The following is a 25,279-nucleotide window of genomic DNA, read 5'->3' as shown; positions in this document are numbered from 1 at the left end:
AAAAAAAAAAATCTGCTTTCAGAGGTGTTTTTTTCCCTTTGATAAGATTAACCCATTGTTTGTAAAGCAGAAAACAGAATTTTTTCCACTGAGCAAGCAAAACCACAATTGCAGTAATGAATATTGGGTAATTAACCCTTCTCATCTAGAGAAGATAGCACATAAGATTCACTGCACTACTTTCCCTGTAGAATAAAGTAGCAGTGGTATTAATCCAAGCCAAACACTGAAGTTTTACAATTGGTTGTATTATTTTTGCAGTTACAGCATTTTTACAGCCAGAGCAGAAGGCTTCTGAAATTAAGGTGATATTTAATCTTCTTAAGACTGCTGGGCACCAACTAACTGCTCATGCTATAGAAGGGAGACAGCTGCCTTCTGCTCTGCTTTATACAGAATTAATGCCACACCTCAGTTTCTGGGAATTTTCCAATGCAGTTTTCATTTGGAATAGCTGGTCACTCGAGTAACGTGTAGCTTAGAAATAAAATAGAAGCAATTTTCTGCTTAATTAGAAACATAATCCTAAATTCTGCCAGCTTCAGCCCGGCAGTTCAACAGAAAAGTTTCACTATGGGATTGAATGTCATGTTTTGAAGCCTGCTCTGCATCCCTGCTGGACTGACAGTGTGGTTGCATTGCCTTTTGCTTGGGAAGGGGCATCACCTCCCAGACAGGGTCTGGGTGGAGCCATCCCAGCTCCAGGCCAGCATCCGACATTGGCCAGGGAATCCTTAAGGATCAGTCCATGTGGGCAAGTTTGAATGGAAGCAGTGGAAATCTGCCCTCTGAGCTCAACCAGCTGGGCTGTGCAGGAGGGAAGTTCTCTCTGTTACAAGGAGGCCTCTTGAGGAGACTTCTCACCGTGTGAAATGCTGACAAATTGTGGTTTCAGCAGCCAGGAGTCAAATTAAGGGAGGTTCGTGCTGAGGCTGAGATTGTTTTCCAACAGTATAATTTCTGAGTGCTCAGAGAGCAAGGCCAGCACAGTCAAACATTGTTTTTCTGCTGTGTTATCTCAGAGGGAACTTGCAAAATCACCCTAATTTGCAGTGGGACTCCAGTGCAGCACTGGGAGTCAGCTGGGGCTGTGCTAATATGGGTTTGAGGGCATAAAGGCAGTGGGGTCCCTGGCCCTGAAATGGATCAGACAGTTTAGTGAAAAAAAACAGTGACAAATCTCTACCCAGATGGGGTTGGCTTGGGAGTACACAGGGATGTGTAACCAGACTTCCTTGCAACAGGATGGTGATTGTTCAGTGGGATGTTGGGCTGTTCATTCCACATCACACTGATATGGGGAAATCCTGATTGCCTTGAGCATCCAGAGATCCAGTGGCTTCCACAGGGACATGCAGTATCTCAAACCTATTTTTTGTTAGAGAAACCCCATCCACAGATGTGATCCAAAACCCCATGCTTTTCCTACATTCTGAGTTTACCCTTTTTCTTTTGAACAGAAGTAGCACTGTTTTATATTTTTTAGATTTTCAGAGTTACTAGACTTCCTACATCAGATTATTTAGCACAAGGATTATTTGTTTTCGAGCTTGTGGATTCCCAGCATTTCCAGACAGACAAAACTATATCAAATCACTGCAAAAGCATGGCTTTTTGACTTGTCCTCAGTTATCTTCCCTGTGCTTTTGGAGGCAGTCATGGATACACAGACCTGTGCCATATTGCAGGCTACTTCTCACGGAAATTCTGATTTTATTAAAAATATTCCTCTCCGTGCTTGCTCCTTCTTCCTTTCAGCGAGTCTTCTTTGCAGCAACCCCTCTCCGGCGTTCCTCCCATCCCACTGCCATGAGGCTGCCTTTATTCCTGGTCGGATTACCAAAGCCTTCCCTCCTCCCTGTGGCATCCAGGGCTCCCAGCACAGGGTTTACCCCAGGCTTCCCATTGCGTAGGCCTCTGTACTGCTGCCAGGCGATCCTCACAGTATATGCTGCGGGTGATTCTCTCAGCCTCTGGAATGAATTATTTTATTGCTGCCAGCTTGTCAGAGAAATCAGCTTGAAAGCTGAGCCAGAGAGAGGTTCCTGGGAGCGTCCGACTGGGAGTGGAAGCAAGTCACCACTGAGCAAAATAAATCGGGGATGCATCAGCTGGATAATGCAGGTGCTGTTTTATAGCAGAATTTCAAAAGAACCAATCAGGCTTCCACAGGTCTTATATCTAAAGCTCATAAATATACAAATCATTATCTTATAATTAAGCATTGTTGTTTCCCTGGTTTTGGGTTTTAAGGGTATAGTTTTTTGTTTAACTGCCTTCCTTGTAAAGATGAGGCATGGTCTGGTCATTTTTCTCTTCCCATTTACCTCCCAAGGAATTTGCATTCCTGCTCTGGGCCTGCACTTGGGTGTGCGTGCTGCCACTGAAAAGGCTGTGAGCCATAAATAAAAGAACAATATGACCACAAGCATCCCCTGCAGAGGAAGAAGAAAGACATGAGTAAAATAATATGCCAGAGAAAATCGCAGGCCAGATAATTTATCCATCCCTAATTATTTCTGGGCCAGAACGAGGTATTTCAGACAGTAAGAAAACACCTCTTTTTTTCTTTTTTTTTTTCTTTCCAATTGATTTCAAAGCATTGGACTATTACAATTTGATTCAAATTTTAATAGACTCTCTGTCAAGAAAAAAATCACTGAAGGCCCTCATGGGCACCACAGAATCCACAGCCTATGTTTCTGAAGCAGAAAGACAATTTTTTCATGCATTTCTGTTACTTTCAGCCATTCAGACTCCTGTGTCTTGAAAGAAAACACATCTCAGGTGTCATGTTAATCTGGTTGGTATGAGATTATGGCTTGCAAATTGCTGATTTTGGATATGGATGCCTGGCCCATTTAAAAGACTTCAGCATAAATAGTAATAATAGACTTACAGTGGCGCAGTCTTTCAGGAGAGGAGACAAAAAGCTGTGCTTGTTAAAACAAAAGATACCCCAGAAGCAGGAAATTTAATATTATTAATGAAAACAGAAGGAATTATTAGGAATGTTTTCACACGATAGAGCTCCTCATTCAGGATGTATTACCGTGGGGACTGCACCGAGGGGTCTTGCTGGATCTTTTTCCCCCCTGAGTGTGTCTGCAGCACTGTGAACATTCCTCTGCTCCAGCCTGTGATGTATTTGTAACATTTGCATGTAATCTGTCAGGCAGGGCCTCTGCTATAGAGCGTGGGAGTTTCAGGCCCGTGGGATTTGTGAGGCTGCAGATGCAGAAGTGGAAGTCAGTCAGATTTGTGGCAGGGACAGGGGTTTCCCCAGTGCTGGAAGGAGGGAAGAGTAAGCCCTGCAATCTGACTGTGCACAGGCTATTCTCACAAGGTTTCCGTTTTCAGACTCTGGATGTGTTTTGGCATTGGAGTTCTCCTTTTCAGCCCATCCTCCCCAATTTTTCAAGGTTCACCCACAAGTCATAATTGCCCAGGGGGATAACAGCACATGGATGCAATGAAATGCATTCATAAAAGTGCTTGTTTTTTGCACTGATGGGGCTCTAACTGCTTGTTATCTCTGAGCATGATTTAGAGGGACATAAATGCAGCATCTCAGCCTCACACATTCATAACCCCTTCCATCAAAAAATCTCAAAGCATTTTACGCACAGATGTAACCAGATAATATGTCCTGTTGTCTGTGTGGCATCTCCAACATCAGTCATCATCATTCTAAACCATATGCCAGAGTCTAGAGTATTCCCTGAAGTATTTTACATGGGAGGAATCATGTAAATAGAATATCTGGCAATCTATGAATGGCTCACAGGATTTCAATCAACTGCACAGTTTTAAAATTGGCATTTAAATCCCTCTCACATCTGTTGTTTAAAATAGCCAACAGCGTGTGGAATACATTCAGCATGAAATATTCATTTGAGTATGTTAATAATAAAATGCATTATCACAGTAAAAAAATAAGGTGTGTAAACTGCAGTGCTTGTTAGAGTAAGTATTTAGAGATTTTAGAGAAAGCACTCTTTACTAGTCAAAACAAATAAATACTTTCCCTTCACAGATAATACTGAGATGTTCTTTGTTTTTTGAATACAGGACTTAAATGTTCCCAGTTGGCCTCTTGGTACAGGTTGTGGCTTCCAGTGCTCTCCAAGAGCAGTCCATATGGGGTAACTTGCATAGGAAGCTAATAAACTGCACCTGCTTTAGCTTCTAAATACCAGAGGGTGGAATACCTCTTGGAAAAAGTTTTTTATGGATCATCTGGGCAAGGTCCTAGGTGACAGCTAACTCTGGTTAGGTGCTAGGTAGTTGTGGTCATTGACAGGCACCGAGTTCCACTTGCAGCCCTTGTTTGTCTCCTCAGTGCATTTTCCTATCTTCAGACCAAGATTGTTTATGAAGACTCCCTGCCCCTGCTTTGTCTCAGTGAAGGTTCCAGGTGTGAAGTACATTCACATGGGACATGTTCTGTCTCTGACCACAGAGGATTCAAGTACTGGGGAGAGCTGTACCCTTACTCTGAAAAACTGCAGTAACTTTGCTACTGAGCACTCAAAATCTGTTGAATTATACCTAAAATATCTTGATTTTCATACATTTTTTATGACCTTTAAAGGCCCCTTTCAACCCAGGCTATCCCATGATTTTATGATTCTCTGTTTTCTTAGGTAGCTTCTGTCTCTGGTCCTTTCTGATCCTAAGGTGGTGGTTGTTCATATAGGCTGCTGGTCACGTGCCAGGACAGGCATTTAAAAAAGTGCAGAAACACACAAAGGAATTTAATTCCATCCCACAGGAATGACTGCACTATGCTAGTCATTGTTTCAAAGTATGTTTTAGAAATTTCTAATGACAGCATTGGGATTATATAGTTAATTGTGGAGCAACCATTTTTACAATTTGTGTTTTACCCCACATGGAAAGCTACAATTTACTCCATGTAATTAGGTTAGGTTTAATTCTGGCAAGACACAGGCCAGCATTATCCTGTGTAATATACTGTAATCCTCACGTTAGGTAGGGTGCCAAGTATTCAGTTTGTTTTGGGAGCCAACAAAATTGCCACTTGTCCAGGGTTGTTCTTGGACAGAATTGTGAAAGTGGTAACATTTTGCTACTAAAACCAGCTTATTATTATTCTGACAATGACCTGGAGATATATGTATCATTCATTGGATGTTATGTGGAAGGTAAATGGCACTTCATTAATAAAATTATGTATTTAACAGCATATGGGGGCAATGTTGCAAGTCTTGATATCATCAGACACCCAGGCTTTCATTGACCTCAAAATCTCAATTTCTTTACCTTATTGTCAGGCTGTAAAGTGTAGTGGACAGAGACATTACACCATTTCCATACTGCTATTACACAACTGCATATCAGTTTGCTTATAAAAGATAAATCTAAGTTTAAAAAACTAAAAATTATTTATTCTCTCTACCCTTTCAAATGCCTTTACTTTCAGAATTAATGGTTTACCTAACCTATAGAAAGTCTATTTGTCAAAAGAGATTTGAGTATAAAGTTGTGGGATGGTGACTGATGAGGGGCTGGCTACTGCCAATGACATATTAAAATTTGTATTCATTACATATATGGACTGTTTTCTGAAGTAGTCCTTTTCTGAAATATGAGAGGAAGGATTCCCTAACAACATCTTGTGCCTCACTGAACATAATGAACAGTTATACTGTTATATATATGAACATATATATATATATGTTATATAATGAACAGTTAGACTGTTATATGCTCTGCAATGTCCAATTAAAAGTTATCATCCTCTGTTGATGTCTTGGCACTTCTACAACTTACAGGTGCTGTTATTTCTTGAAATCAAAGTTAAACTGTAATAGCCTATTGACCTCTCCTGATGAGGTGTGATTTTTCACCTCAAGCAAACACACTTTTCCCATTAAAGATGTTGAGCAGCAGTCCTCTCTGAGATTTTGCTTCATTTGGTAATTGTCATAGGATGTTTCATTTTCTTCCACAGGAGATATTTTTACTTTTCTACCAGAAGACTATGAAATATGTAAGCCCATAAAGAATGTTTCAATAGTTTTCATTCTGGGGTGGAAGAAACAGCTGGATCCACATTCCTGGCTGTAAAGCCCAGTATTGCAATTCCCAGTTCATTGTGATGGATTGGGTAATTCCACACTGAGGAATTATCTCAGTGTTTGGAAGGCACAGGACTGTACAATTGATTATTTTTGTTTGATTATAAATGCCATCCAAAAATAATGCCTGTGCTCAGTCACTGACATGTGTGACCTCTCTTTTCCTTCCAGCCCCTCTGGAAATCTCTTTGTGCTGGCCTATTTTGGCCATGTGAATTTTCAGGGAGATGGAACATGTACCAGTGATGTTTCCACATGTTTTGGTGAAGAAAATAATAAACATCGATCAGTGCTAGTAGGGAGGGGAGTGATAGAGGTATAATTTTATGGGGGACAGCAGCTGTGTGGTGGTTAAAATAGAAGGCTGGGAGCCAGGTCTTATCAGTTTATCCTCAGCTCTGCTGTAATCTTCTTCTTATCATTAACCTTGCATTAGTCCTTTCAGTGGCATGCCTCCCTCCCCCAACCCTAAGCGATTTAAGATTGTTGAAGGTGGAATTTTGGCCTGTATTTTTGGGTGGAGTATTCATACCCTCTCGCTTTTGGCACCCACTCTAGGTAGCCATCATCTCTTCTGCAGTCAGGGAAGAGAGGTAGGTGTCACCCTGACCTTCTTTTCATTCTCTGGACTTGGTCACTAAATTTAGGGCCCAAAGTAAGGACTGTTTAAACTTATTTATCAGATAGCACTTAAAATCACAGAATTCTTCCCAGTGTTTATAAATATTCTGTAAGTAACTAGTGATTTATTCTTACAAATAATAATTGCAGTGAAATGGTTATAATTCAAAAAGGCTGATTGGTGTTATAAATGAAGCTTTTCTCCTCAACTCTATAACCCCCATCATTCCCCCACCATGCCAAAATGGGTGGGTGCTAAAAATATGTTTTTCAGGGAACTTTAATATGTGTGACATCCACACTGTGCCTGCACTACACAGGCAGTAAACTCTTTAAACAGCATCTGTCTTCTGTGCTGTCTAATATACTGGGACCCTGTCTCCAAGAAAGCCTTGATGCCAGCATTAAAAAGTACTGGCAAATATTACCAATTTGTTCTGGGCCTGGAACAGCTGGCTGGTAATTGCTGTCTTTTGGGGGCTGCTATTTCATGCTCAGAAAGTGCTGGTGACAAGGCAGAAGCCTAACCACTCATCTTGTTCTCTGATTTCTTCTCCCTTTCATCCTCTGGAGCAGCAGATCAAGACTGTGACCGCAGACTGGTGCCTGTGGTACAGAGCTCTCGAGGCTGCTGTCTGTGTGTGCTGGAGCATGCTGATAAAAAAGCAACCTCAACAACAGCAACAAAGGAGGGAGGGTTGTTTTCTTGCCCCCTGTGGAATGGGGACCTGAAGTGAGGCGGGAGGTCCTGGTGTCTGGAGGAGTCAGCATGGCGGAAGGGCTGTGATTGCCTTTGTAATGTAATTGTTGTAATGGCAGGCCAGGGAATTGCAGTGGTTGAGTGAAAAACTCCAGCTGTTTCTCCTTGTGGTTCTTTGTGTGGTTGCAGCAGGAGCTGGAGCATCCCCATGGCAGATGGAGCCACGACACAGAATGTGTCTCGGATGACTTTGTGAGCTCTGTGGGCAGCAAGAGACCACAAGGAGCAAGGAAGAGCTGCACTTTCAGAAGGGCTTCTCCCTCCACAGCATTATGGAAAGTGATTGAGGAGGGAGGGGAGGAAACTTATAAAGTAGGTGCAGATCTGAACCAGATACAGAGTCATGGGCACAGAGGAGGAGAGAGCGTGGTAGGCACAGGTCATATCCTACATAAACTCAGAAGAACTCCAGAATTCCTCTGCATGGATACAGCCAGAAGAGAATATTTCTCAATCTTCAAGGACTCCTTTTTCACTAATATTCTTTTCTATTGTGTGTCTTCTTTCTTGTCAATCATACCATACTCCAGGAGTTATTAAAGCTCTCTTTGAGAGCTACATGAGCCAACTGTGGCAAGTGGAATTGTAAAATCCATAGTTAGATCATTATAGTTTTACATGTTCTAAAGTCTGAGGCTGGAAAGCTGCCTGGCAGAAAAGGAGCTGGGGGTGTTGGTTGAGAGCCAGCTGAACAAGAGCCAGTGTGTGCCCTGGTGGCCAAGAAGAGCAGTGGGATCCTGGCCTGGGTCAGCAGTGGAGTGGCCAGCAGGACCAGAGCAGTGATTGTCTCCCTGTGCTGGGCACTGGTGAGGCCACACCTCAATGAACATCTCTGTGTGCATTTTTGGTTCCATCAGTGCAGAAAGGACATTGAGGGGCTGGAGCACCTCCAGAGAAGGGCAATGGAGTTGGGGAAGAGTCTGGAGTACACGTCCCATGAGGAGCAGCTGAGGGAGCTGGGGGTGTTTAACCTGGATAAAAGGAGGCTCGGGGGGACCTTCTCGGTCTCTACAACTCCCTGACAGGAGGATGTAGCCAGATTGGGCTTTTCTCCCAGGTAACAAGGTTAGGATGAGAGGAAATGGCCTCAAGTTGCACCAGGGGAGGTTTAGACTGGGATTAGGAAAAACTTCTTCATGGAAAGGTTTGTCAGGCATTGGAACAGGCTGCCCAGGGATGTGGTTGAATCACCATCCCTGGAGATATTTAAAAGATATGTGGATGTGGCCCTTAGGGGAACTTGGCAGTGTTAGGTTTGTAGTTGGAATCAATCATCCTGTGATTCTGTGAAACAGAGTTTTTTTCTCTTCTGCTGAGTGACTATTCCATAGTCAAGCAGATGCCCCTCTTGGGAAGCTTTCACATATGTTCAATTTAAAAACTTTCATTTTTTTATCTCAGTTTTTTATGTATTAATCCCTTTATACACTTAAAATACCCCACTTTTCTGAAGTTCCACCTCTCCACATTTAGCTCTCTAAGGAAATACGTGATCCCTTTCCATACCAAAGTTTTTAAATCAAGGCCAAGCAATAAACCACAGCATTCTTTATGCAGGAGTACAGAACAGGGATATGTCCATGTTGGTCTCCCAGCAGAGATTGCAGTATTAAGGAGGAATTGGTAGTAAAAGATTTAGTCCAGGTGCTGGTAGCAGCTAAATAAATAAATAAATAAATAAATATTCTCTCTGGGCTGCTAAAACTCTCAGTGGAAGTAGGATTGGTTTGTCTGTGCTGTTGGAGCTCAGTTGGTACCAGCCTGTAAAATAAACCAGTTTTCGTAAGTCTGTGCTACCCCATATTCCCCCTTTATCTCACTCTGTGGAAGAGAGTTAAGTCTTCCTCGGTCTCAAAGCTGTCATCTCTGATTATGTTCACCTGTTTTGAGATGTGGGCTGCAGCAATAACCACCAGTTCAGAGCTTTGTCACTGACAGGTAACACAATGGGCCTGCACATCGTCACAGCTCAGAAATGTGAGTTACTGATGCAGCTCTGGACACAAGCCTCGTTTCTTCATTACCCAGCCAGGGCTTTTGTCTGCTGTCTGTGGAGTCTCTCCAGCGTTTCAGGAGGCAGGTGGGCTGCAAATGTTCCTTCTGCAAAGCATCCTGCTTACAAGATATTCCCTGGGTCTGAAGTGAAATCCGTGAACATTTTTGCATGGAAATCCTCATGAAAATGGCCAGAGCTGAAAATACCAAAAAAACCACCAACACATACTTTTTTATTTTTATTGTCAGGAAATTCCAGTTTTAATACCTCTGGTTATTTTTGGCCCAACTGCAGTTGAAGGCAATTGGTAGTAAAGTCTCCAATGCCTGTCACAGAGGGAAATTCTCTGCCAGTAACCTTTTATTTCATGTTGGTTTTATTGTGGGTTCTTTGGGTTTAGTTTGGTGTTTGGTTTATGGTTTTTTTTTTGGTTGGTTTTGGTTTTGTGTTTGTTGGTTTGTTGGTTGTTTATTTTTTGTTTGTTTGTTTCGTTTTGTTTTGAGAAAAGCAGAGTGTTCTTTGACTCTGCACTCCTCTGAGTGGATTTCTACTTTTCCATCTTGAGGGGTTTTCTCTGACTGGACCAAGGAGAGGGTGTTCCTCTATGAGGTCTTTTTTATCTAAATATTCCTGATACCATTGCTTTCACTGAACCCTTCCAAATAAACTCTAAACAGAGTTCCTGTCTTTTCATAACATTAGCACTGTTAATACAGTAGGTGACACTTAATGCAGGTAGGTTAAGGAATGGTGAGCATGAGATAGAGGGTTAATAGAGGATCTACAAAAAAACATTCAGAATAGTACCTAATATTTATGCCAGGTTTGTGTCAATGGGATGAATTCATTGGAGTTTGGTCCTGTTTGCCTGTGGCAGGAAAGAGGGTTCAGAGTGGACACTTGCTAAATTAGACCTCAATGATGGTAAAAAAATTCAGAATTAGTCAAAGTGAAGTCTTTGCATCTTAATGATTTCAAGTCACCTGTCTTAAGGGTGCTGCAGCCATAGTTCAGGCCTCACAAGAAACAAAAAACAAGCTGAAAAATCACAAGAACTCAAAAATTAATGTTTTGCTTCTCTTTACCCAAGATTTGAGTGTATTTGCACAGAGTTCTTCAGAATCACAGATGTTAAGAGTTGTTATTCAGTAACAAAAAACCTCCTGTGTAAGTAGTGACTTCAAGGTCAAGATCGTGTTCAAGGTCCTCCAGAAACATCCCAAATAGCACAAGATGAGCAATAAAACCCTGTCAGCTGGCAGTGGTAGCTCTCAGATGGTGTTTGTGCTAGCCAGTGGGTAGGGCTGATTTTCCCTGGTCGTTGAGGGTTAATACCAGCTGAAATTCTAATGAAACCTGGAGTGTTAATTAAAGTCCCCACATTAAGGAGATCTGGGGAAAGCAAGCACCTTAATCCCTGTAATATCCCTGTAATATCAGAGACAAAGTTATTGCTGCCTCCCTACACATGTACCTCATGGACCATTCATTGGGCATCAGATAAATCAGTTGGGATAGCAGAAGACTCCCTAAAACAAAGTACAGAGTCATCTCTGCCTTGTGTTTCTCTTTAAATTCCAGCAAGTACTACAGGAAAACTTGAATGCATCTGAGATAAACTGCAGACACCTACTTTTTAAGATTACACTTGCTTTTGGGTGTGTTTATCCACCATCTACTACACCTTCAAGGCTGCTGAAAAATAAGTCCAGTCTTTCCTTGTTCGAAGTTTATGGTCTAAGTTTTCCTGGTTAGGCTCAACAGAACAAATTCTGATATAACTCCTAGAAAGGCCCAAGGTCCACTTTCCAGTATCAACCTGGGTTTGATCCCTCCCAGAATCCTGCAGCAGTGAAGGCCATTGCAGACATGATGTGCAAATATGATGTGTCTGGGTAAACGCGAGAGTCAGCTCGTACAGCCAGAGTTCAGAGAGATTTCTTTCATTCATCCATGGGAGAAGGAGAAGGCCTCATTATAATTGTTCAAGCCTGACTGGATTACATCACTTTCCCCCTCATTTCACTCCCTCCCCACTTGCCTCCCTCCTTTTATTTACACCCCTTGTTCAGCAGCGGTGTGGAGTGGGGGCTGCCCTAATGATGGATGCTGATCGCTTCATTCCCCACTGCCCCCCCAGCGCCTCCCCCAGTGCTTTGAAGTGTGCTCAGGTCTCAGGCTCCAGTTCAGAGGTCACTTTGTTTATTTATGCAAAGCTGGCTCATCTGTGAAATGGGGCTTTCAAGGCCTCTGACATCAAAGACTCCAAAGCTGGTCCCATCAAGTCAGAGCAGGGACGGGCCTTGCATTATAACAAATTGAAGAAACTTTGTGAATCATAAGGAAATATGATGGCTAGATTTTTTTGCTTCAAAAATTTGCTTGTTGTTTTGACTTGTGGTTGGATGCTCAGCACATGTTATTGGCCTGAAAACTAGTCATACCCTTTTGGCTAAAACATGAAGCCTTCATGGAGAGCCTGTGGGTAAATAAAATTTGATCCTGACTCAGTAACAATCTGAATATTTCTCATCAGTTGCTCTCAGAGCCGGATTGTTGTGCAGAATTTTCCATGTGCTTTAACTTTTAAGAGGGAATGGAACAATTCTGCTATGGTAATAAACAGTAACCATATCCCACTGATGTGGCAGTCTTTGACCCATAGGCTCCTCAGTGGGCTTTGTCAGTTGATGGAGTTACATACAGAAATCCCTTTTCTGCAGAAATCCAGCCTGCTTTGGGACACCACACTCTTCCCCAGCACCACCAGCATCTCAGTCCTGTGGCATCTCAGACCTAAAAGCCAGCTTGGAATGAGATCCTGAGGCAGGGGAGAGGCAATGGCTGGAGAACAGCTGAGGATGATGCCACTGGGGTGACATTCCTGAAGAGTGGGCTGATGCCTCTGTCCGTCCTGGCCCTGTTTTGCATGGCCATGTGCAATATTTGGAGGGGAAGGGCCTACACGAGTTTGTCCCATGTCTCCAAGTCTGTCACCTGACACGACATTGGAGCCTTGCCCTTCAGGTTTCTCAACCAGCCAGCATGCTCTGTAACACCATGGAGCCAAATTGTACATTAAGGACACCTAAATCATGTGTATGTTTTCTTAGCATCAGATACTCGTGACATAAAATTAGTCAGTGATTGCTTTTCAAGGCAGGTTTTCCACTTCATAGTCCAACTGGCTGCTATCCTTAGCGTGTGATACTGTCCAAGAAGTCCAGTGCAGGATGACCTTCCAATATAGGTCACAGAAAAGGGATCTTGTAGGATACTTCAGCAGTTCATCCTTCTTAGCACTGCCTCTCATGGTAATCTGCTGGCAGAAATTTGGCAGTGCTGCATAGCTGGTCCCTGCTGCCCTTTGACTGCAGGCTGATTTTTCTGTGTGTACTTATCTCCACGAGCTGCCCACCTCTGTGGGGAGCTGACAAGAGCATGAATAAGCAATCGGCTTATTAGGTCATTTCTTGAATATAGCTAAGACTCATGATCTCTGCTACTAACTCACCATTTTGTATGCTGCTCCTTTATATCTGAATGTGACTTCTTTCTCCAGGTCCTCTCTGTGTCTAAGAAGAATACTGCCAGGCCAGCTGTGTTTGTGACAGTTGGAGTGAAATGCAAAGAGCAGGTCTTAAAATCTGACACTATTAACCAGGCTTCAGACTGCAGGTTTGGGCTGAACCAGATGCCTCTGAACTTTCAGGAAATTTGGCTTTGCTTTCAACATCACAGACCCCTATAAAATACCATAGAAGTGTTTCTCTACACTTGGAAACCACTTGATATTAAAATTGAAAATATAAGAAAGTTCTTCAAATCAGGGAGAAACAAACTCCATGCAGCCACAGTACTGACTTTGATTGAGGCAGGTGGAAGTCAAATATTGATAATGTCTGACAGGGGCCTTCCATCCTCAGGGTGTTCCTGAGTTATCTCTCTCCCCAAGTAAGAAACCAGCTCATTTTTGTTCTTTGCAGCCACAGGTCAGAGCTTAAGACACTCACCCAAGGTGCAAGAGGGGAGATTCAAATCCCTCTCTGAATGCAGCAGAAGAGATACCTGACCCTGTGTCACTCACATCACAGATTAGCACTTTATATCTCTGGCTACTCTACTGCCTCACTCATTAAGTTCAACTGGAAACTCATGGGCTTCAAGGAATCTTCCCCAAATAATCTTCATCCAGTTTCTGGCTGTCATGAATCAGCTGTCTTTGGTACAGCTGTCGAGTGTGAGTTTGCTCAGACACAAGGAAGGTGGGAGCCCAGTTCACTGCACATTTCAGCTGGAAGGGTCTGCTGTAACATCCCTAACCCCATGAGCAGCTCTGGGGATGGGAAGGAGCAGTTTTTCTCTACAAGGGTTTCCATGTTTGTGGCATTTCCCCACCTCAAGATTTCTGCTATTGTTGTTAATGTTACCACGTTCCCAACACATGCAAAGCAAGTTCCAGCGTATCTAAACCAATGTGCCTAAATGCATGCAGTTGTTTATTTCAGTCTTGATCCTCCACCAAACCAACTATTCCATCAGCTCAGCATGGTGGCAGAGGTTATCCTGATCTCTTCCCCCAAAAATGGTTTTTTCTGGGTTTGGTAGGTGACTCCACAGGTTTGCGATTTGTCGGGATAACAACTGAGGATGCATCTTCAAGGATCAAACGGATTCAGAGCAATTTTCCTTACATCAAAAGCTTGGCAGCAAGTCTGGAGGTGTGAAGTCCACAGTCAGCGCTTGTGTGTCACAGGAGGAGGGCACAGGGGCTGACTTTGTGTAACATGAGGCAGTGGGCAAGGGAGATACCCTGCTCTTTGCACATCAAACTCAGCAGGATTAAGGTCTAATTGGCAGAACATTACCACTTAAATCTCATAACCACTTTTATGATATTCAGCAGTTAACAATGGACAGGAATCCCTCATCTCTGACCACAGTTTTTCCTCTCCATTACAACACATTTTTCTAAATGTGCTGAGGGATTTACTATATTCTCTTGCTAGACAGCATCCAAGAGTTCGTTCATGATACTATGGATATTTATGGGTAAAACTGTACAAGTGCCAGGAGATAGTTAATTTGGTATTTTGACTGAAAGGAGACAACATCATATGCAAGTCATCATGTATAACGTGTATTTTTGTATTCCCTGCATTTGGTTTGCCAGGGCTGTAAAAATAAACTTGCAAAGTGCAGCTCAGGAGGCACTGGCACTCATCTGTAACACAGGCTGCAGGCAGAGCCTGGGTGGTGCACTGGCACTCAGGCTCTGTGTGAGACTTGGAGTTTCCTGAGTGGGCCCTGTTTCACCCTGCTGCCCATGGTGTGGGCTGGGAGGTGGCTGGGGCACCCAGGAAAGGCTCAGGGTGTCCAACAGAGGGTGGCAGCAGGTGGGATGGAGCTGGAGGAGCTGCTGAGGTTTGAGCACGGCACTGCTGCCCACAAAGCTTTCTTTTCCCCTTGAAGTGACAGCTGTACATAGCTGTACGTGTACATTTCCAGGAGAAACTGTGCTGAAGTAGCCAAAAGGAGAAGACAGAAATCCCTCAGGGTCAAGGGGGGACAAACTCATGTAGCATTGTAGCCTCTCTGCTTAAGGGACAGGGCTAGTGAGAGCAGAGCATGTGTTGGCATATAATGCCCTGTGCTGAAGAGATGGGATGATTTTCCAAAATAGCAGAACCTGGGGTGAGGATTGCGTTAAAGACACATTCTTCTCTCTCAAAGACTGCACACAAGTTTACACACTAAACACTGTCTTAAGCACAATCCAACTTGTAAAACAACTGCAAAGAGAAGTTTTACTCTTTGTACCTTTTGGGGGGAGCATGGTTATATATAAGTTGAGACCAGTTTTTTCTCTCTGTTTCAGAGAATACAGAAATAATTGTCCTGTCTTTTGCTCACAAGACCCTTTTCTTATGAGTTCCAGGAGCTGGGCATTTGGAGGGATTCCTTCCTTAAATTAGATATTTCCACTTCTCTTTATTTGTTCGGGGTTTTTACACCATTGCATTCCTCACTGAGCCTTCATCTGACCTGTCTCTGCAAATCAGTGCAGTAGAGGTCAAGCTGGAGAAGGAAGAACTTTCACATCTGGGTGCTGCAGAGGTGTGAGGCCACCACTATCAGCCAGGTTGTAGAAAGAGGCTCAGGGCACTCTCCTGCCCCCTTGGCCCTCCTGGAGACCTCACAGGTGGCCATATCACTGTGACAATTTGAGGTGTGGGCTGCTGGAGAAATATGGGATTTACCTTGTAGGGATTTCTATTTCTCCAGGGCAGAGCTGAGATTTTGGTGCTGCTGTGTGGGAGTGATGCAGACAACAAGAGTGATGAGGGACAAAGTGGTGTGTTGATACAGGTGGATGGGTGGTCTTAATTAAAAAGAAATACAAGCAACTTTTCAAATCTTGTTTTTGCCAGCCATAAATTTGCATTCAGTATCCCTTGAGAGCTCATTTGACCCCAGACCTGCTTGTTTTTCTGATCTTTTATGGAAGCTGAAGGGTGAATTAGTGGCAGCAATCATACTGCTTATGCTCTCTATGACTGATCACATAGGTCTTCCCCCATCTCCTAGGTTTAATTATCTTTAATTTTGATTTATGCCATTATTTGCATAGATGGTACCACAGATCAGCTCCTCCTAGGGAACAGCAACCTGTAAACATAAACAGAGGGGCTTTTGTCAGCTGTCAATGGCAACATTGATTAAATTCCCATTGATTTGGTAGCCTGCTGAAAAGTTCATAAAGCAGAAAACTGAATTGTTCATTAAACTGGCCGGGCTGTAGGTGCCAGGATGTGAATGCCTACTGTATGTTGAGTTTGCTTCAGCTGCATAGTGTCTCCAGCAGGAAATGCAAACTCCTGTTGTCGTCCTGCTGTGCTGCAGGAGACCTTCTTAACATCTCCCCTTTTCTTTTCTGCACAGATGATGCCAGCTCAGGAAAGGACAGCCAGGTGCCTGAAGGCTCCAATGGAGAACATGAAGACCATTCTGGGAAGCAGTGGGGTAAGGAGCAGTGTGTGTTTTGTGGTTTTCCTCAGCCCTTGGTTCAGTGCTGTTCCCGTGGCACATTTCTCAGTTGCTCAAGGAGAGGAAAGGCAGAGTGGCTGGAGTGAGTTCTCCCTACATATGGTCAAATAATAAACAGAGTGTCAGCTGCATGTGTTGGTGTGAATGGATCCCATCCAAGGGTCCTGCAAAATGCAGCCTGTGGTTGGCCCTAGGGCCCCCTGCCATTTACCCCAGCATGGTTCTCCCTTGTATTTGTTTTTCTGGGCAGTGACTTTTCTTCTGCATGTGCAGCTATTACCGCTTTCATAGACTCCCTATAAAAAGCATATTGACTTTTACAGCAGTATTTCCAAAACTCTTCAGTGCCAACATAACATTGCTCCCACTGAGGGCAAATGGGAGGTCTGACTTCACTTCAGGAGAATTAGCACTAAGCCAAGATGAGTATTTCTTAAGATCACCCTCTCTTTCAGACACCTGCCTGAGCTTCTCCAAGCCATGGACTGTTCAGGCATAAGATTTTTTAGCTGTTGCAGAGCTTTGGGGAACTGCTAAAATCTGACTCGGAACAGGCTCTGAATCACTGCAAAACTTGCAGGCCTGGTTTGGTCCAAGCACTCCTTGAAGGACAATAAGTTGTCAGGCTGATGCCAAACAGCTTTTGGCCATTACTACAGGAGTGTGATGTGAGTTTATGAGCTCAGTGGATGAAGCACAGCATTTCATTTCGCTCATGCTCTACATCCCCCTTTTTAATTTTATAATACAGGGATGGCTTTGTACCACATTTGTGGCCAGGGAGAACCTCACAGTAGTGTTGGGGTGGAACCTGACAGGCTTTTGCTGTGTGAGTCCCCACCACTTCAGCTGAGGCCAGTTTTCTTCAGCAGCTGGCAAACAGGGATGTGGTGTGCTGTGGTGTAGTCTGGGCTACACCTGAATTACATATTTATCTCAGGCTGAGCTTTCTGGGGGAGAGAAGGTAACCTGCACTCATTCTGGAGAGGGATGGCAACATTTCAGAGCTGGAGGAAGGGTGTCTTAGATAAACTATAGGTCAGGAGTACTTCAGGAGGGGTTCAGCAGCTATCTCTCCACTTTTCATTGCCATTGTGCTCCTGGTAGAGCTGCTGGATGATGAATCAATACAACAATACAACAATAATATTATGAAGAAAAGATGTAAGCCCTACTAAAACCATTAGGCATTGACAATCTCATGTCAGATTGTGTCTTACTCTGTGCTGCCCTGGCCCAGTCCATTCCTGAACCTCTGCTTTTTCTTCTTTTCATCTCTCCTGTCTCCTCTCCTCTCCCCAAAAATTGCCTGAGGCCAGCCACCCTACCCACCTAAGCCCTTTCCATCCAGCACTGTTCACCAGTAAATTGCTGGTGTGAGCTGGTGTGCAGGGAGGGTCAGGGTGTGTCTGCAGGTCTCTGGAGGATGATGGGTGAAGAAGCAGTTGGTGTTGTCACAGTCCTGGGCCCTTGGAGATGTGTGAGAGGAGAAGCATGGTGGAAAAAAAAGCTCCCGTTTACTTTCCATCTACCATCATAGAGTGGTGTCTCTGGGGAGAACAGGGAACTGATGTGGGGAAAGACAGAGACCTCCATCCATGTCTTCCCACAACTGACTGAGCTCTTAACCAGAAGACCTGAAATATATTGCAATCCATATATCTATTGTGACACTTTTTTTGTAATTATCATGAAAGGTGGTAGTGGTGGTGACCGTCATTACATGGTGCACCACAGCAGACAACATTTTTCAGATAATCACCTCACTTTGTGTGAGCAATGTCAGCCTCAGGGATTGATCCATGCTTCTCAAGGTGTCCCACAGGGAGAGCACACCACTGAATTCCTTTGCAGGTCTTTGTGCTGACAGGTTTCCATTGCATTTAATTTTCATTAGGTTTGGATAAATCTTCATGGTAAACAGCATTTCAGCCAGGAACCCGTACACAACACTGTCTCTTTGTCCCCATCCACTTGTGTTTTCCCTTGCTCTTGAGTGGGACATAATTTATACTGTACAAATGTGTGGTTCATGTTTATGAAGCAAATGCCAAGTGATGTGGAGGAGAACAAGCATGTGAATAACACAGAGGCACTTTGTAATTGCCTTTGCTGGCACTCCAACAAGCAAAACTTCTGTAAATGGAACAGATTTGGGGACAGACATTTAGCATCAACTCAAAAGAGACCTTTTCTGCCTCTCTCACAGTGCTGCTTCTCCTCTTTCTCCTTTGTGCTTGCTGGGTCTCTTTTTCTCTCTAATGTGTATGTCTCTCTCTCTTTCTCCTTTTTTTGTTAACTGGCTTTTCTAAACTTGTCCAATTCAGGCTTTTGTCAAGGAAACATTCAGGACTGTGTAAATGGGATCTGGTTTCAGCATATTGCACACAGCCTGGAGTAGCTTTTGAGACCACATAATCACTTAACCTTTTTTAAACAGAAAGAGAAAGAAAGAAAGAAAGGCTGAAAGATCCAAAGAAGTGTAGCTTTACCTGTAGTTTAGTAGGTATTTGGGCAACCATGTGCAAGGAGTGAATGCAGAACTCCAGACAGACTCATGGGAGTCACAGTGGGGGGAAAACCAGAAATGTTAAAGACCTGCTTTTTTTAGGTGGAAAGAGTTTCTGACTTAAAATGCCCTTACTGAGCAGGGGTGCCAGCGAGTTCTTCCGAGAGTTCAGAGTCACAGACTTGACTTTTCAGTCTGCTGAGGGAGTGTGACTGTCCTGGCTCCAGTTTACTCTTTGGTATGTTAGTCCCAGCTCAGGAATCCTGTCCATGAGAATCTCCCCTCAGACCCGGAGTTCCTGGTCTCAGAGTAAATTACTGCCATATTACAGAGTAACTGTTCAGACCCATTGCATGGCTGATTCCTGACCTCTCCACAAGCCTTGCAGACATTTTCTCAGTTTCCACAGTGGCAGCCCTTATCAGCACATCTCCCTCGGCTCAGACTCAAATTTGGGATTACCCACAGCGTGCAGCTCTGACAGGTTCATTGTCAGGGAGGGGGCTTGTGTCTGCTGTGAGGGAGCCTCCTGCAGCAGACCCCAAAGAGCCCAGCAATTCAGGCCCCAGGACCTGTGGAGGGGGTCAGTATGTCACACTTGCTGCTCAGCTGTCACGGCAAAGACTTCCAGTGCCGGAGTTACTCCGGTTCATTGGGTTACACATGAAAGCCTCTGCATGGAGAGCAAAGCATTTCTGAGCAGGAGTTTGAAATAACATGGAATGGCTGGGACCCAAAATGACAGCCAAGGGGGGCAAGGGAAGGCTGTGGAGACAGATGGTTCCCCCTACGGAAAAGCACTCTGTGGAGAGGGGTATGCCAAAGGGTGTCCTCTTCCAGAGGGAGGGATGTTGGCCAAGGCTGCAGGGGGGTGAGGGCTAAGGGGTATGCTCACAAACCTCAGAGGGCAATGGCTGCCATTCCCCAGTGCTTGGGGATAGGAAGCTGCAGACCGGCCTCTTCCATTCAGGAAAGCTCCACTATAATGAACATCTCAGAGGTGCTGGCCCTCAGCCCTGGACAGCAGGGCTGGCTGTCAAGTAGGAAGTTCCACTAGGCCATCCTGTAGCTGGCCAGGGAATCCCTACAAGTGCTTAAAAAGCATGTAGATGTGCTGCTTAAGGACATGGTTTAGTGCTGGAGCTGGCAGTGTTAGATTAATGGTTGAATTCAATAATCTTAGAGGTCTTTTTTGACTTTAACAGTTCTATGATGGGCTTAGAAGTGCCCCTGGACTGGCATTGTGTAGTTAAAGTAACTGTGAGAAATTTGTTATTTCTTTTAAATTCTTCATTAAGTTTCAGATTTTGCCAGGTGAGGGCCTTGCATTTCTCAAAGTTTCTTGTCTCTGCACTCTTAGAAATACTGGTGATTTCTTTGCTAAGACAAGATGACTGCCTTGACCCATGCTTCTATCCACCAGCACCTATTGCTTCAGATTCTCCAGTTTTGGGAAGGACTGGCATGGGGTATCCTGTAATAAAAAGCTCATAAAGTTTTATTAGGTCTTTCCATTTCTTTGTTCACTTCTCTGGACCATTCAACATGAATGTTTTGTAAATTAGAGCTGAATGAATGGCATACATTTAAGTTCAGACCAATGTACAAAAGTCTGTCTCACTTCTAAGACTTTCCTATGTGTGTAAAAGATGCTGACTCTTCTTAAATCTCTATAAAGCCACTGAGAACTAAGAGGCAAAACATCTTCAGGAAATGAAGCTTCATGTGACAAGCAAAAAATTGAGAAAATGGTCAGCGTGACAGGAATCTGAGTTTTTTCCTTTGGTCTTGGCCAAGGAGTTTGTGGAATATGGTAGCAATTACAGTGTGATTATGGGGCCGCATTTTGCCTTCAGCTGCAATAGCGTGATTTTGGTATTATTTTGTGAGATGGTCTGGTGCAATTGCCTTACAGACACAGAAATTCTGGGGCTGTACTATGCAGAAGGTTAACGCAGTGCCCAGAGCAATCCCACAGACATTCAAATGCATTGAGGTGGGTGGTGAATCCCTCCTAAGGAAAACAGTTTGAGCTGATATGAGGGAGAGCATGGTATGTATGGGACTGCCTCTCAAGAAAATCTGGCCATAAACCTTGACAACAGTTTCCTTCTCTGGTCATGTGCTCACCATGGTCCCTTCTGGTGCCTTTTGCAGCCCGGCCCAGGTTCACTCAGCCTGCCAAGATGAGACGGAGAGTGATCGCCCGCCCCGTCGGCAGCTCCATCCGCCTCAAGTGCGTGGCCAGCGGCAACCCCAGGCCTGACATCACCTGGCTGAAGGACAACAAGCCCCTCACTGCCCAGGAGATTGGGGAGAACAAGAAGAAGAAGTGGACGTTGAACCTGAAGAACCTGAAGCCAGAGGACAGCGGGAAGTACACCTGCCGGGTGTTTAACAAAGTTGGAGAAATCAACGCGACGTACAAAGTTGAAGTGATCCGTAAGTGCAGCTCTGGGAGGGAGAGCAGAGAGGGGCCTTTGGGAAGGGGGCTGGCTCATTCACGACAGTGTGGGGTGGTGCAGTTTTGATGGCTGGACATGGAAATGAGGAAGTGCTAAAAACATTAGAGAAAACACTGCTGGAGCTCTAGAATGAACCTGAAACCTGGGCAAGACAGGCTAGCAAGAAGATAATTGAGGAGCTGAAATGAGGAAAGGTGCTTGGGAAACAATCATCTCCACAGGCACCTGCATGGTGAAAGTCTTGCCCAGTTCAGTCTTCCACAAGAGAATCAGTTCAAGGACAGACAGAGAACCAGCAGAGAAAGTCCTTTCAAGTACCATGGGGAAGGGAGGGAAATATCTAGGATAGCCCAGATTAGTATGGCAGAATGGGTGAAACCAGTCAATTTTAAATTTAATGAAGAAGTTTCCCAAGGGAAACTTGAAAAACAAGGAATCTTATGATTAGCATGACTAGCCAGACAAGGCTTTAGGGCCAGATTCTAAAAAATGTTTGGCCATCTGAAGGTCCAGGCAGGTGGAAATGAATTACTAAAAAAAAAAAAAAACCCAAACCTTAAAAACATCCACTAGGATCCTGTCTGTATCTTTAGATGCCTACATAGCTTTAAAGATTCAATCCTCAGAAGATGAGCTGTGGGGGATTATCCTGCATTGTGGTGAGGTAAATTGCTCTTCTTACTATCTAGCTATTCTGAGTCTTGCTCTCTAATCTTCGGTTTCCCCTATTATTGCTGAGGATAATTATACTCAAATCCTTCCTAAGTTTACCAGAGAAGAGCTCTTATTCTTAAATCATTGTGCTTTGCCTATGACATCATCATCCATGTCATGGAAATGATTACAGAGTAGACAACTCAAGAAAGAGAAGATGGGCTGAGTGGAGGGAAGATTGAATAGCCTTCATTAATGAGGAGCAGGGCCATGGAGGGATGTTTGCAGCCACTTGGAAAGCATGCTGTTTGTCTGTGCATACATTTTAGCATGAGAAAGTTTATCCCAGTGTGAAAGATTGTTCTTAAAGGTAAAGATCTGTTCTCTGATAAGTCCTTTCCCTAGAATCACAGGAATTAAAAGCACATGTGGGAAGCTCTGTTGGGCTCTGAAGGCACAAACCTGCTGGACATCTGGGATTGATAAAGATGCAGCTGTGTGGAGACAGTAAAAACATGTGTTTACACTAAAACCAGGAGCAGAGGCAGGGAAATGAATCAAGCCCCATCCTAATGGCAGCTGTGGCATTTTCACTTCATCAAAACCAGACAGCACCAGGAACAAACCCCTTTCTGTGTCCCTGTTTATCTTGGTTTTTATCAACTTAAAGATGTATGTAACCTTTGTTTTCATTAGCTTTTGCTGGCTAGGAGTGAAAACAGTAACCAAAGCTGGAACCAGAGTCAAGGAGATAAGGGCATTAGGCAGTTTTCAGACATCTTTCTATTTTTAACATCATTCTGTGGAGCATTACAGGTTTTATTCAATTTCCTCCTTTTTTTCCCCTCCCCTGAGCCTCCACTCCTAAGTCCTGCTTATCTGAAGTCTCAGTCTCCCCAGCTGTGATTGTTGCTCACAGTCCAAAGGCAAAGCCTATAGAGACTACTGTGGTATTTTTGTTTCCTAAGCACATCTTTAGAGCCCTCAATATTGAAAGTATCCCGAGGTTTTGAAAGAGGGTCCATTGTTCCTTCCTTTCACTCCAAAGCCAGTGCTGGTGGGAGCTGTTTTGTTACGTGCTCAATCCAACAGTGTTTGCCATCAAAAGGAGCTGATGATTGCCAGCAGTTACCACCCACTGTGATACCATAATTTCTCCTGTGCCTAGGATAGAGGTTTGCATTACCTCCTTGTCTGGAAACTGTGACTGATTTATCTGATCCTAACACTAAAAAAGATCCAAACATTCCTCAGAATGAGGCGTACATTTTTCCTTTCACTTTATGTGGTGTTGACACAACCTTACGATCGTGCTGGAAAGGATGGTCTTGTGAACCTCTTCCAAAATGTAAGGGCTCAGAGGGAAACCATCCTTTTCTCCAAGTCTGATGCAGGTAGAAAAGCCACTTCCTTGTTATAAACAGGAAGATTCAGGTTGAGCATGAGAACAGACTTGTTAAAGCTTCAGACAATGGTAGAGTTGTTTGGAGAGACTGGAGAGCATCTAACATTGGAGGTTTTGGCAAGAGGCTGGCAAAATGTTTATCAGGAGAAGTTTGCAGAAGTCTCAGCCTGCCTTGGGGCAGGGAGGTGGACTAAACTATGATTTTGCATCCCTCCTACACCTTTTCCCTGTGTTTCTGCAACTGCACGTTACTGAGGTTGGCAAACACCTTTGCCCATGGAGCTCCCTGTGTTTCTGTGCAGAGAGGACGAGGTCCAAGCCCATCCTGACAGGGACACACCCCGTCAACACCACGGTGGACTACGGTGGGACCACGTCCTTCCAGTGCAAAGTGCGCAGCGACGTCAAACCCGTCATCCAGTGGCTGAAGAGGGTGGAGTATGGCACGGAGAGCAAGTACAACTCCACCATTGATGTTGGGGGGCAGAAGTTCGTCGTGCTGCCCACCGGGGAGGTCTGGTCCCGCCCAGACGGCTCCTACCTGAACAAACTGATGATCACTCGAGCCAAGGAGGAGGATGCAGGGATGTACATTTGCCTCGGGGCCAACACCATGGGCTACAGCTTCCGGAGTGCTTTTCTCACAGTGCTGCCAGGTGAGTTGTGACATTTTCCCCCCTCTGTTATCACTCATCTGTGTCATGGTGTTTAATAATTCAGCTGCTGTTGCCCATTGGCTCCCTGGCACTCTGTGATGGTTTAGGCTAGCCCAGTTCTGATAAGAATGAATGGGGGACTGAATCAGCCCTGATTTAAATCGGTCCCTGATGAAGTCCTGGTGATGATATTTCCTTTTCTCCCTTTGTGGGGAATAACCACAGAATCACAGAATGGGTCATGTTTGGAAGGGATCACAGTTGGTCATCTGGTCCAACTTCCTTGCTCAAGCAGAGTCAGTCCAGGGCATGTGGCACAGGATTGTGTCAGGATGGTTCTGGAATATCTCCACACCCTCTCTGGGCAATCTGTTCAGTGCTCAGTCACTGCACAGTAAAGGAGTTCTTCTTCATGTTCAGGTAGAACTTCCTGGGCATCAATTTTTGCCCTTTCTTTGTGTCCTATTGCTCAGCATCACGGAACAGAGCCTGGTTCATGCTCTGACACCTCCCTGCAGGTACTTATAGACATTGTTGAGGCCCCTCTCAGTCATCCAGGTTACATAAATTGAATTATCTACTCCTGTAGGAAAGAAGAGTAATCTGGGAAAAGATACTGCAGTTGCAGACACTAAATCACTTCAGTGATAGGCTGCAGGATGGGAGAGGGGAACTGAATAACAGTGCAGTTTGCAACCTCATTCCCTAAAATTCCTCCTTTCTCTTGCCATTATTTATATTGCTTTTACTGGTAAAAGGAAACAATTATACAGGCCCATAAAATGAGGGAAGAATAAAAACTGTCTGGGTCACAAAGAAACTAAATGAATGAGTGTGAAAAACAGAATGATTGATTAGTTAAATTTTTATCCAGTGGTTCTCTGGGGCCCTTGTACCAAACTCACAGCTGCTGCCTTCCCTCCCCAGACCTCAGAGCTGGTGGCCACATCCAGCTGAGACTGTATCATTTGTGTTTGAGACACACCATCCTGGCCTGGTCATTTGCTCCTTTGTCTGCTGACTATGCAGTTCTGCCCTGATAAACATTTTGGATTTAGGACT

General features: G+C 44.2%; 1 protein-coding gene across 4 annotated transcripts in view; it reads left to right on the top strand.

Moving 5' to 3' along the window:
• Nucleotides 1–25,279, top strand: part of FGFRL1 (fibroblast growth factor receptor like 1) — a 170,689-nt gene that overhangs the window by 135,245 nt on the left and 10,165 nt on the right. For all 4 annotated transcript variants that reach the window (XM_064418967.1, XM_064418969.1, XM_064418968.1 and 1 more), the window contains exons 4-6: nt 16,424–16,504; nt 21,195–21,479; nt 23,864–24,217. In XM_064418967.1, coding sequence (XP_064275037.1) covers nt 16,424–16,504; nt 21,195–21,479; nt 23,864–24,217 — 720 coding nt within the window. The remainder of the gene's footprint in view (nt 1–16,423; nt 16,505–21,194; nt 21,480–23,863; nt 24,218–25,279) is intronic.

The sequence above is a fragment of the Passer domesticus genome, chromosome 4, assembly GCF_036417665.1.
Source record: "Passer domesticus isolate bPasDom1 chromosome 4, bPasDom1.hap1, whole genome shotgun sequence".
Classification (NCBI taxonomy): Eukaryota; Metazoa; Chordata; class Aves; order Passeriformes; family Passeridae; genus Passer; species Passer domesticus.
This window is presented reverse-complemented; position numbering and strand designations above follow the sequence as displayed.